Source organism: Lutra lutra, chromosome X (assembly GCF_902655055.1).
Source record: "Lutra lutra chromosome X, mLutLut1.2, whole genome shotgun sequence".
NCBI classification, from domain to species: domain Eukaryota; kingdom Metazoa; phylum Chordata; class Mammalia; order Carnivora; family Mustelidae; genus Lutra; species Lutra lutra.
In genome coordinates this window covers 49,142,817-49,154,553 of record NC_062296.1, presented here as the reverse complement: position 1 = coordinate 49,154,553, position 11,737 = coordinate 49,142,817, and the positions used below count along the sequence as shown (strand labels likewise).

Below are 11,737 nucleotides of genomic sequence, written 5' to 3'. Positions count from 1 at the left end.
GAGAATCTTATTTTAAGGTCAGCTTATCAGCAACCCTTTTTTTTTTTTTAAGATTTTATTTATTTATTTGACAGACGGAGATCACAAGTAGGCAGAGAAGCAGGCAGAGAGAGAGAGAGGAGGAAGCAGGCTCCATGCTGAGCAGAGAGCCCGACGTGGGGCTCAATCCCAGGACTCTGAGATCATGACCTGAGTTGAAGGCAGAGGCTTTAACCCACTGAGCCACCCAGGCGCCCCAACCCTTTTTTTTTTTTTTAAAACAATTTATTTATTTGACAGACCGAGATCACAAGTAGGCAGAGAGGCAGGCAGAGAGAGAGAGAGGAGGAAGCAGGCTCTCTGCGGAGCAGACAGCCCGATGCGGGGCTCAATCCCAGGACACTGGGATCATGACCTGATCCGAAGGCAGAGGCTTTAACCCACTGAGCCACCCAGGCACCCCTATCAGCAACCTTTTTGCCATGTAAGGTAACCTATTCATGAGTTCTGGGGGTTCGAGGGTGGACATCTTGGGGGACCCACTGCTCAGCCTGTCACAAACCTCATTACTAATCTAGCATCATGGAACATCATTGATAACCTTTTATAGGGCAGGATGTCTCATTTTGTCCTTTTTCTTCCTTCCATCCTTCCTTTATTTCACAGGTGCTTTGTCTTTCCGTGGTGGCAGACTGAAGCCTAACCACAAGTCTAAGGGTTTGGGTGTGGGCCCTGGGGTTATAGGAGCTTTCCCAGCTAGATAAGTCTTCAGGTTCCTCCTCAGCAGGCCTGCCTCCAGTTGCATCTGCAGTCTTGGCAGAGGCCCAGCTGACCTGCGAAACTGGATCATGGCACATTGGTGGCTTAATGAAGGGGAACTGACAGCACAGTGGTCCCACACCTGCAAAGGGACGGTCTTCACTCAGTAGTCCTGCCACCTACCTTTCTGGGGAGCCCCGGTCATTTCCCCTGCTCGCTTCCACCTCAGCCATAGCGCCCCCTCCTCATGCCTCCAGGTGGCTTATGTGCTAATGACTATTAACAAGTCATTCAGTCTCGGTCTCAGTGCTTTGCTCCCATCCTCGAAGGAGCCCGCATACCCTCTCAACTGAACAGCTGGCTACCGCCTTCTAGCAGGACTCTCTGATACCATCACTTGATCCCAAACCAATTTTGAGTCTCACTGTTTTCAACCCTTCCCTTATCTGAACCCCTAACTCTAGCCAGGTGGGAGCACTTCTGGGTCTGGTAGGCTTTGCAGTTTTCAGCCTTCCCACGCTTTGCCAGTGCCTTCCCTTCTGTCCAGAAATACTGTCTCCCATCTTTTTGCCCTTGGCAATACCACTTGTCCATTAAGGTCTGCTCATTTCTGTCTTCAGGAAGCCTTCCTAAATGGCTCCAGCCAGAGGGCTCTGAATGCCAGGGTCACAGTCCACAAGCCACTCATTTGCCTCATGGCAATAGACAGTTTGGTATTGTTATTTCTCACCACGTTGTCCCTGCTAGCCTAAGCTTCTATAGTGCAGGGACTAGGTCTTTGTGTCTGAAGGCCCTTCCCCCAAATTATGTCCACACAGCAGCTGGCTGGTCCAGGCAACTGTTGGCACACACCCATGCACCTGGGTGCTTCCCTGTGAGGGTCAGGAGCGCCCAGGGGTTCCAGAGGAGGCTCAACGTGGACGTTCATGCAAGCAGCGCTGGTTGGCATAGATCCGGGGTCCAGCAAGGAGAGCGGGAAACGCATCCCTGAAGCCTTGGCTGGGCTGGGGATAATGATGTGTGACAAACACGCCCTGGGCCTGCTTATCTTGTTTATTGAAGCATTGTAAGCAGAATTGTAGACATAAAAAAATAAACCAGGGGCAAATACACAGGTCTGGGGGACCACAGCTACAGATGCTGGGTTGGAGACCTGGGCCAGGGCCCCATGGGGGCATTCTCTACCATGCTTTCCGCTACGTGCTCCCCAAACCTGGGGAAGGCCAAGGTCTAGTTACTGGATAAGAGGGGCAGTGGGGCTCTGGGCAGCCAAGGGAACAAGGGCCCTGAGACAGCCAATTTCCAAGTGGGGTGCTGCAACTAAGGAGCAGCAACGGGCATAGACCCCACAGCCAAGGGCAGGGCCGGGGTAGGGGTACCTCCCCGGGACACCCTGGGGGTGCTGGGGCTGCCGCCAGAGCATCCCCAGAGTGCACGTGGGGCAGGAGGCTACCAGGAGAGGGAGGAAGGAGCCTGGAGCACAGGGGCACTGGGGCCACGTGCTGAAAGGAGAGCCCCAACCTGGCCTCACAAGCCCGAGTAGGAGGCCTCTGTGGTCTCGGACCACGATGACTCGCGGCGGGAGGACGACGGCTGCCGCTGGTGTGCTCTCTGGCTGGGGCAGCCCAGGCGTGCCAGCAGCCTCCACATATGCTCGCGGAACTTGATGCCCACGAAGGCATAGAGCAGTGGGTTGAGGCAGCAGTGCATGTAGCCCAGGCCCGCGGTGACCGACTTGGCCACATCCACGTGGCTCTCCCGGCCACAGTTGCGGCCCAAGGCGCCCAGGTCCATGAGGGTGTCCACCAGCACCACCAGGTGGTAGGGGGTCCAGCAGAGGGCGAAGGCCACCACAACCACGACGACCAGCCTCATGGCTCGCAGCCGCCGCTGGCCCCTGGAAACCAGCAGCACGGCCAGGATGCGCGCATAGCAGTAGGCCATGACCAGCAGGGGCAGCAGGAAGCCAGCTACCAGCTGCAGGACACGCAGGGCTGTGCGGCCCACCCTCGGGAAGTTGTACTGACAGTGGGTGGCGTTGAGGCGCTCATCACGTTGGGCCGACAGGAAGATGAAGTCGGGGATGGCAAAGAACAGACAGAGCCCCCACACGACCCCACAGGTGAGGGTCACACGGGCCGGGGGCCCCCGGCGGTAGAGCTGGGTGGCGTGCACGATGCTCAGGTAGCGGTCAAAGCTGATGCATGCCAGCAGAAGGGCCCCGGCGTAGAAGTTGATGTTGAAGAGGGCCCCGGCCACCTTGCATAGGCCGGACCCGAACACCCACTGGATGGCGGCATCAACCGCCCAGAGGGGCAGGGTCAGCACCAGTAGAATGTCGGCCACAGCCAGGTGGAGCAGGAAGGTGTCAGTGCTACTGCGGGCCGCCCGCTGGCCCAGCAGCACAGCTGCCACTGCGCTGTTGCCCAGCAGCCCCAGCGTGAACAGGAGGCCGTACAGGGCCGGCTGGAATGCGCGGTCGAAGTTCAGGCTGAAGTCCTGTGGGCACGGCGGGGAGGCACAGCATGAGTCACTCTCATTTTCTCCATAGTCATAGGAAGAGCTGCAGTTTTCCAGGAGGAAGGCGAGCTCCGAGGCTTGGAACACTTGGCGCTCGCTCATCTGTGGACGAAGGCAGGGAGCGGATTGGGTGAAGGCCTTGCAGTCACTATGGGAGCATTTCTCTGAGGGGCTCCTCCATTAGGCAGGCCCCAGGCAAGGGGCATGCCCTCCCACTGCTCCTGCCTTTCTTCAAAGGCCTCGCCAATGGAACTCAGAACTCCATCTTCCCAGGCTTGGCCACCACCGCTGCCACCATGCCCACCCCGGGAGGCAGGGGTAACTTCTTATCCCAAAGGTTGCTTCTCTCTCACCCTTCTGGACCACCCCATCAGCCTGGGTATCGTGGGCCCGAGGGAGAGCTGTCCAAGAACCTCCTTGCCCCCTCGCCTCTCTCCTGGCTCTTCCTTCACGACTCGCCCTTCTGTTGCCCCAGCCACGCCTAGTTCTACAACCTTCCTCCCCAGGCACCTCCCCACAGTCCCCTCTCTTAGTCAAGTTCTCTCCTCAGTCCTTGCCTAGGGACCCCAACTTCCTGCCCCCCGTGGGGCCTCTCCACAAATCATTGAAGCACCCCCCCCATCACATGCTTTTGGCTCCTGATCTTCCTTTCCCAAACGTGGAGGCCACCCGCCACCCACTGGGGGTTCCCCCAACCAAACTCTAGTAGAACTATTCCTTACCCCATCGCCCTGCAAACCACCCCAGAGCCTCCAGCTTTCTCGGTGCCAGTTGAGTCCCACATGGAAGAGTAAGCTCCAAGTCAGAGCTGAAGGCAGCCTTGGAGGCCGTCAGGGGTGAGCCTCTACCTGCTGCATTTCACAGACGAGGCGTCGAAGCCAGGCAAGACAGGGGACTCCCCTGTGGTCCTCCACAAGCCAGGGGCCAAGGTGGGTTCCCAGTTCTCCGGCCCAGGGCTCCATTTACCACAAACTCTGTGTGGTCTCTCTACTCACCCAACCCTCAGGTGGCCCCGGCTTCAGGAGGGGGAGGTGGGGGTTACCCAGCCCTGACTCTCCCCCAGTACCCTGGGCTCTCTGCTCTGAGCGGCGTAGCTGTGTCCCTCCTGGCCTGCTGGGCAGCGGCACTTACCTCAGGGACCATTGCTGGGCTGGTACTCCGGCTGCCGGCCTGCGTGCTGCCTGCCCCTCAGCCTTGGTGCTTGTGGTCGGGACCTGTGTTACACAGAGGAAGTGAGGGTTTCGCATGATTCTCAGCAGCAACCTCTTCCATGGGGTTGTCCGTACCAGGCCTCCCCAGACCCTGGGCCACGGGAGTTCCTACTCCAGACATTCTCCGCCTGGCCAGGGAAAGCTGCTCTGCAGGAGCTGGCCTCGAGTCTGGGACCAGACAGCCTGGGGCCTGGGAAAGGGCAGGGCCTCTGAGGGGAGGGATCGGAGGGAGAAGCAGTGTGTCTGGGAAGTGGGGGGGTGGCCCCCGCTGCCAGGGGCACAAACTGCTGCTCCTGCCTTGTGATAGTCAATGCTTGGTGCTCCGAACTTGCGTTCATGGGCCCTGGGCTGGAGCGGATCGTGTGTGACTATAGACTGCGTGGCTAAAGGTCTTCAGTCTGTAAAAGAGACGAGCCTCCTTGAAAAATGAAAATATTTATGTATTTTTAAAGGTTTTATTTCTTTATTGGAAAGAGAGCAAGCGAGTGCACGCACAAGGAGGGGGGCAGGGGCAGAGGCAGAGGAGAATCAGGTTTCCCACTGAGCAGGGAGCCCGATGCGGGCCTCGAACCCAGGACCACGAGATCACGACCCAAACCAAATGCGGACGCTTAACGACTGAACCACCCAGGCGCCCCTAAAAATGAAAATATTTTAAAGCAATCCATCACACTGAATCTAGTCTTCCATTATTGCTCCTCCCTGCTAATCAATGGGACGAAGAAAGGGAACTACTAATAATGAACTTGGTATGTGCTAGACAGTGTTATAAGTGCTCTCTCCAACACGGCCTCATTCAAACCACACAACTCCCCTGTGAGGCGGGGGTGTTATCCCCAAGGCCAATCCAGAGCAGGGGGGACGTCCTTCGGCAGACACAGCAAATAAGGCTTGGTGCTGGGAATGAAACCATGGCTGTCTCTCTTTTTATCACTCATCCCACTGCTTTCAGTCTTTTTAAGTGGATAAGCTAGGATATATCCATGCAGTTAAAAACAAAAGGCCTGCTGGGACGCCTGGGTGGCTCAGCTGATTAAGAATCAGCCTTTGGGTCAGGTAGTGATTCCGAGACCGTGGGATTGAGTTCCACATTGGACTCCCTGCTTCTCCTTCTCCCCCACTCCTGCTTTATTTTCTCTTTCTCTCAAATAAATAAAATCTTTTTTAAAAACAACCTGAAATGGTATGTTTTGACATGGCTGCAGCTAGAAAAATCTAATGACTGCATGGTGGAAAAGGCCAGTTATAGAACACATCACGTAGAGTCGGACACCACTTATGTAAATTTGAGAAACCACAAGCAAAAAACTATACCCTGTTGTTTGGGATGCAGCTATTTGTCCCAGAAGTTTGAAAGAGGGGCTGGAGGGAAGCCTGGCTGGCTCAGTCGGTGGGACATGGGACTCTTGATCTCGGGGTTGTGAGTCCGAGCCCCACGTTGGGTGGAGAAATTCCTTCAAAAAAAAAAAAATCTTAACGAAAAATAAGACAGGGACTGGAGACACTACAAATTCGTGAGAGTAGTTACTTCTGGGGTTAGAGGGAAGAGGATAGGGTTAGGGAAGGGTACACGGGGCGCTCCCGATTTGGAGGAAAAGCTGTAAACATTTGTGGAGCCGATCAGGTTGCGTGCTACACTGGTTTCTCTCCCGCTCCTGGCCCTTGGCCCTCTGCCCCCTTTTCCCCTCCCTATTGCCCTGTTCTCCTTATCTGTAGGGAAAGGCTGCCCCTACCTTGAGTCTGCTAAGCAGTTTCCTCTTTCCCTCTCTCCCACTGAGATGAAAAGGAGATGCACAGAGACAGAGACATTGAGGCAAAGCAGGTCTACTGGGGTCTAGTTTTCAGGCAGAAGGCTTTGCCAGAGCCTCTAGGCTCAGGCCTGGAATTTGCCTCAAACTTCTTTTTTTTTTTTAAGATTTTATTTATTTATTTGACAGAGAGAGATCACAAGTAGGCAGAGAGGCAGGCAGAGAGAGAGGAGGAAGCAGGCTCCCCGCTGAGCAGAGAGCCCAATGCGGGGCTCGATCCCAGGACTCTGGGATCATGACCTGAGCCAAAGGCAGAGGTTTAACCCACTGAGCCACCCAGGCGCTCCTGCCTCAAACTTCTTGACGAGACACACGCTTGCAAGGCAGCAAGCCCCCTCTCCACCTTCTGTGGACAGAAGATGTGAGTGTCCTGGCTCTAAACAGCTTGTTGCCCACAAGGTCCGGGCCAGAGGGAGCTGAGGACCCCGGGGGATGTCAGGAGGAGGAGCACGGGTGGGCAGGACCGGTGATACCAGGGGCCTCGCAGTTAGGATGGGTCGGACTTGGCGGTTGACTGCCTGCGGGGTGATGAAGAGGGGTAGGAGCTGGGAGCCCTGTTTCCGGCTGCCGGCCCCTGAGGAGCTCCCACCAACTGGGCTTTTAAGTGAGGGTAACAAAAATCTCTGTTCGACTTAAAGGAGGGTCTTATATTCTGCAATGATGTCATTCATCCCCCCTTTTGGTGTTAAAAGGATCTTTTCTGTATGAAATTGTGCAGGAAAATAGCCAATAGATTTGGAAACAGCTTGTGTTGGCCGAAGTGGGTAAATAACTCCTTGCGGGGCCTCCAAACAGAGGTTGGGAAGTCACTGGTCCATGTACAGTGTCAAAGTCTAGGCATCCCTGGTCCCCTTCCTGTGCCCCAGTCCCCATTGGTCACATGGGGATCATGCACCCCACCTTCCCAGGCTGCCGGGATGGAGAAATGAGAGAAGGTCGGGCATGAGGTTTGAAAAGTTGCAGACAGCTTTTCTGAGTTGGGCTCAGAAAAGCCTCTGGCATGGCTGTGATGGGGTGGGAAGAACCCCGAACTTGGCTGGGTCCGGCTCAGGCTCCCCCCACTCCTTACTTGAGGGTGTCCTTGAATAATACCATGCCTGAGGGTGACCTCAGACAAATGCCATACCCATTTTGCACCTGTCCCTTTGGCAGGGTTGTTAAGGAGATGAACTGAGCTCACGGAGACTTCGAGGCCCCTGCCAGGGCCCAGCACATGGTAGGAGCGCAGCAGAGAACATTGAGCAAGGGAGGTTGGCTACACATGGGAGTGACCAGGAGCTTTTCGGGTCAAGGGGAACCCTGGGGTAGGGTGTGCTGCCCTGTGGGCCATGCGCTGGGGTGGCCTCCAGAAAGGTGGGCCCTTGCCTAATCCTCTGGCATTTTACTTCCTTGCCTCAGGTTCCTTGTCTGAAAGGTAGGGGTAAGCCCAGGATGCGCGTGAGAGTCGGGGCTGCTGTGGAGACTGCCGATGACACCCACAGGTGCGTGGCCCAGGAGGTGCCTGGTGAGCGGCGGGCTCTTCCTCATTCTGGTCACTTTCCACGGCGGCCCTTGGCTTTGGTCCTCTCCTGTCCCAAGCTGCCACAGAGCAAGTTGGGGGCGGGCCCAGCCCTCGCGCAGCAGGAGGGGGAGAACCCACCACACCAGGGGCCCGCACCCAGAGTTCTGCTAGATGTGCATCTCCTGCCTCTGCCCTCCCGAGCAGCCAGGGGGGAAGCTTGAAGAGGAAGTTAGTCAGAGCGAAGCTGCTCCGGGCCCCACCTGTGGTCAAGGTGTGAAATGTGCACCTGTCTCTTCTCTGCCACCCATCCCCCTGTTTTTTTTTCTTTTTTTCACACCTCTGGGCTGTGGTTTGGGGAGATGGGAGGCTTAGAGGTCTGAGCCCTGGGCCCAGGCTCTCACAGGAAGGAGGGCCTCTACAGTTCTCTGTTGGGCCGATCAGGGAAGGGGGCCATTTCCTTCTCCTTCCCCTCAGTGTCTGCTGCCTCTCGAGACCTCCCTCGTGGAGCCTTGCCATGCCCCTTGGGGCCCTGCTCCAAAAGCGCCGGGCTGCTGGGGCCTGAGCTTCTTGTGGGACTCAGGTGGCAGCCTCAGCTGTGGTTGGACTCTTCTTACACATGGTTAAGAAGGGTCCTAGCTAGCCCCAGGAAGGGCTGTGAGTTCGCCCCATTTGGGGCTGGGACTTGGGGATTCCTTTTGCTGGTCCTTCTCCTCAGAGAAGTACAGCTTAAGCCACAAGGAGGCCCTGGGACTGGGGACCACCCCCGTCTCTGTTTCCTGTCTGAGCCCTCTTCGGACGCAAGAACGTTCTGCATGCTGGGGCCGTGGGCTGGGGTGTATGCAGTCGAGGCCCATGAGGGTGATTTCCTAAGCTGCGGGGGCCCTCATCATTTTTGGGACCAAGGCTGGAGGGTGTTGTTGCCATTTGTCAAGACGATTCAGGTGGTGAGAACAGCAGGTGCCAAGGCAAGAAAGTCAAGAAGAGACGGTCAGCCCAGGGATGGTCAGTCTGGCCAGAAAGGCAGGCATGTGTATAAGCAGGAAGGTAGAGGGGGCTGGACAACAGCTCAAGACCCAAGCCCAACGACCTTCTCATCATCCCGTCCCCAGCTGTGCCTGGAAACTGATATGTGGAAATAGCTCCCATTCAGCAAACCCGTACTTTCATACATGTGATCTCTTATTTTTATTTTTTAGAACCGGGGGAGAGGGACAGAGGGAGAGGGAGAGAGAGAATCTTAAAAGCCCGACACAGGGCTCGACCTCATGACCCTGAGATCGTGGCCTGAGCCAAAACCAAGAGTAGGACTCTCTATCAACTGAACCACCCAGGCAACCCCACATGATCTCCTCTGAGGGATGGAGGTGGTGACTCAGAGAGGTCAACTGACTTGTCCCAGGCTAGTTGGCCAGTAGGCCTTGTGACAAGATTCCTATTCACGCTGCTTTCTAATGGGCTATTCTGATTGCTGAGGCTGGAGACCCCTGCCTGCACCCCACCCCGTAAAGCACGCTGCTGCCTAAGGACTGGTTCTTCTAAGAACCACGCCTTCCTCACCCTACAGTCCCAACCAGGCATCTTGTGTCCTAGAGTCCTTGTGTCCTTTGCCAAAGCTCATCACAGCCCCATTCTTCTCACCCTGTTCCTTCCCACCTACAGGGAGAAGAAACGTCAGAATGTCCATGACGAGATGTCTTGAGGACCCAGCAAAGACCTGCCATGGGTCAGACACCTTTGGTGACGCCCCCAGGAGAATCTGTGCTGCTCCCGGAAATCGCCATTCTATTGCAGGTCAGCCCTGGGAGGCCTGGCTTGGAAACTTCCCTATGTATGGGCTCTGGGTGCCTCTGTTTCCATCCTGGCCCGTACCCGGGGTGCCCACCTCAGCTGGGAGGCCAGCCCAAGCTCTCTAGAGATATACAGGTGGCAATGCTGTTATGTTGTTAATGCACACAAATCTGACTGTGGAAGCCTGACCTGGATGGGTTCTTGAGTCCCAGTTGCTCCCATTGTGAACAGTCGGGGGATGTCCTCCACGCTGGTGAGCTGGGCTACCCCTTGGAAACAAAGTCATTGGCAGGCCCACCGTTCGGTTGTTGGGTTCCCTTGGGTTGCCCCACAGAGTAAGGTCAAACAGGAGAATAAGAACAGCTGACATGCACTGATTACGTAACTATGCACCAGGCACTACTCTAAGAGCTTTATTGGGACAAATTAATTTGATTGCTATAATCACGGAGTGACTTTGACATTATTACTCTTATCACCCCTGTTTTACAGACGACAGAAACACAGAGTTTAAGGAACTCGCTCAAAGCCGCATAGCCAACAAGTGGCAGAAACTTCATGCTCTTGTTTTTTTTTTTTTTTTTTAAAGATTTTATTTGTTGGGGCGCCTGGGTGGCTCAGTGGGTTAAAGCCTCTGCCTTCGGCCCAGGTCGTGATCCCAGTGTCCTGGGATCGAGCCCTGCATCAGGCTCTCTGCTCAGTGGGGAGCCTGCTTCCTCCTCTCTCTCTGCCTGACTTGTGATCTCTGTCTGTCAAATAGATAAATAAAATCTTTAAAAAAAAGATTTTATTTGTTGATTTGAGAGAGCGTGAGAGAGCACAAGTGGCGGGGGGGTGGGTGGGGCCAGAGGCAGAGGGAGAAGCAGACTCTCTGCTGAGCAGGGAGCCCGATGTGGGACTCGATTCCAGGACCCTGACATCATGACCCGAGCTGAAGGCAGATGCTTAACCAGCTGAGCCACCCACGTGCCCAAGACCTCATGCTCTTACCCATTACAGACACTATAATACCTTTTAAGGTCTGAGGGACTGGGATCAAGGGTAGTGGGCGAAGAAGACTACTTTGGCTCTATCTGTAAGGTTTTCCACAGAGACTGTATTCACATATTAGCTGAGTGATTAAGAAGCCATCCAAAAGGAAAATAAAATTAAGCTAAATATCTGGGACAGTCAGTGAAACTTGAATATGGCCTGGAGATGAGAGAATAATCCTATATCTGTGCTCTTTTGCTGATTTCAGCGATGTAAAAAAAGTCTCTGTTCTAGAAAATACACACTTAGATATTTAGGGGTAAAGGGCCATCACATCAGCAACCTACTTACATATGACTTGGAAAGCATATGCGCAGGGCGAGAGAAGGTTCACAAAGAATAAGGCAAACCAGGTAAGATGCCGATAGTTGCTGACGTGGGTGTCAGGGAGCTCTCTGTGCTCTCCTGGCAACTTTCCCCTCAGTGATATTCTACTGAAATAAAAGTTACTGAAGGAATCTTCCTCGAACAGGGTGGGGTCGGCATCTGATGCTATTCCCACGAGAAGCTGGGAAACCTGCGTGAAGACAGTGGGAGGAATAAAGGCTCCCTGGCTGTGGCTGGCGGCCTCCTCCCCCAAAGCGCTGTCTGCTCCCATAGTTGTGTCCCCACTGCTTCTCCCTGGCAGGCGCTATTTCCAGAATCCTGGGCTGCTTCTTGCCTTTTCCCTCTACCGGGCTACGTGTGACCTCTCAGGCCTGACTCCTTCCCAGCTTCCCTGCACTCTCTCTCTTTTTTTTTTTTTTTTTCTGTTGGATTTTATTTATTTATTTGCATTTTAAAAATTATGTTCCATTAGCCACTGTATAATACATCATTAGTTTTTAATATAGTGTTCAGTGATTCATTAGTTACATGTAATCCCCAGTGCTCATCACCCACATGCCCTCCTCAATACCCCTCACCTTGTTATCCCCTTCCCCACCCCTTCCCCTCTGAAACCCTGTTTGTTTCCCTGCAGCTCCGCTCTGTAGTCTCTCATGTTTCCTCTCCCTGCAACCTCTTGAACCAGGAAGGAAAGTGCAGCCTGCTCTCCAGGTGGGAAGCTTTAAGGTCCTCGAGCTCCCTCTCCAAGCCACTCAGCGTCCCTCAAAGAACAGAGGCTGTGCCTGGAGCTTTCAGGGTGACCCCATCCTGGG

General features: G+C 54.8%; 1 protein-coding gene across 1 annotated transcript; it reads right to left on the bottom strand.

Moving 5' to 3' along the window:
• Window positions 1-1,786: 1,786 nt before the first annotated feature.
• Window positions 1,787-4,553, bottom strand: CXCR3 (C-X-C motif chemokine receptor 3). The gene is made up of 2 exons (XM_047716926.1): window positions 4,390-4,553; window positions 1,787-3,360 (listed from the first exon to the last, which is right to left on the bottom strand). The coding sequence occupies exons 1-2, from the start codon at window positions 4,399-4,401 to the stop codon at window positions 2,266-2,268; spliced, it is 1,107 nt and encodes a 368-aa protein (XP_047572882.1). The 5' UTR covers window positions 4,402-4,553; the 3' UTR covers window positions 1,787-2,265.
• Between the last annotated feature and the right edge of the window lie 7,184 nt (window positions 4,554-11,737).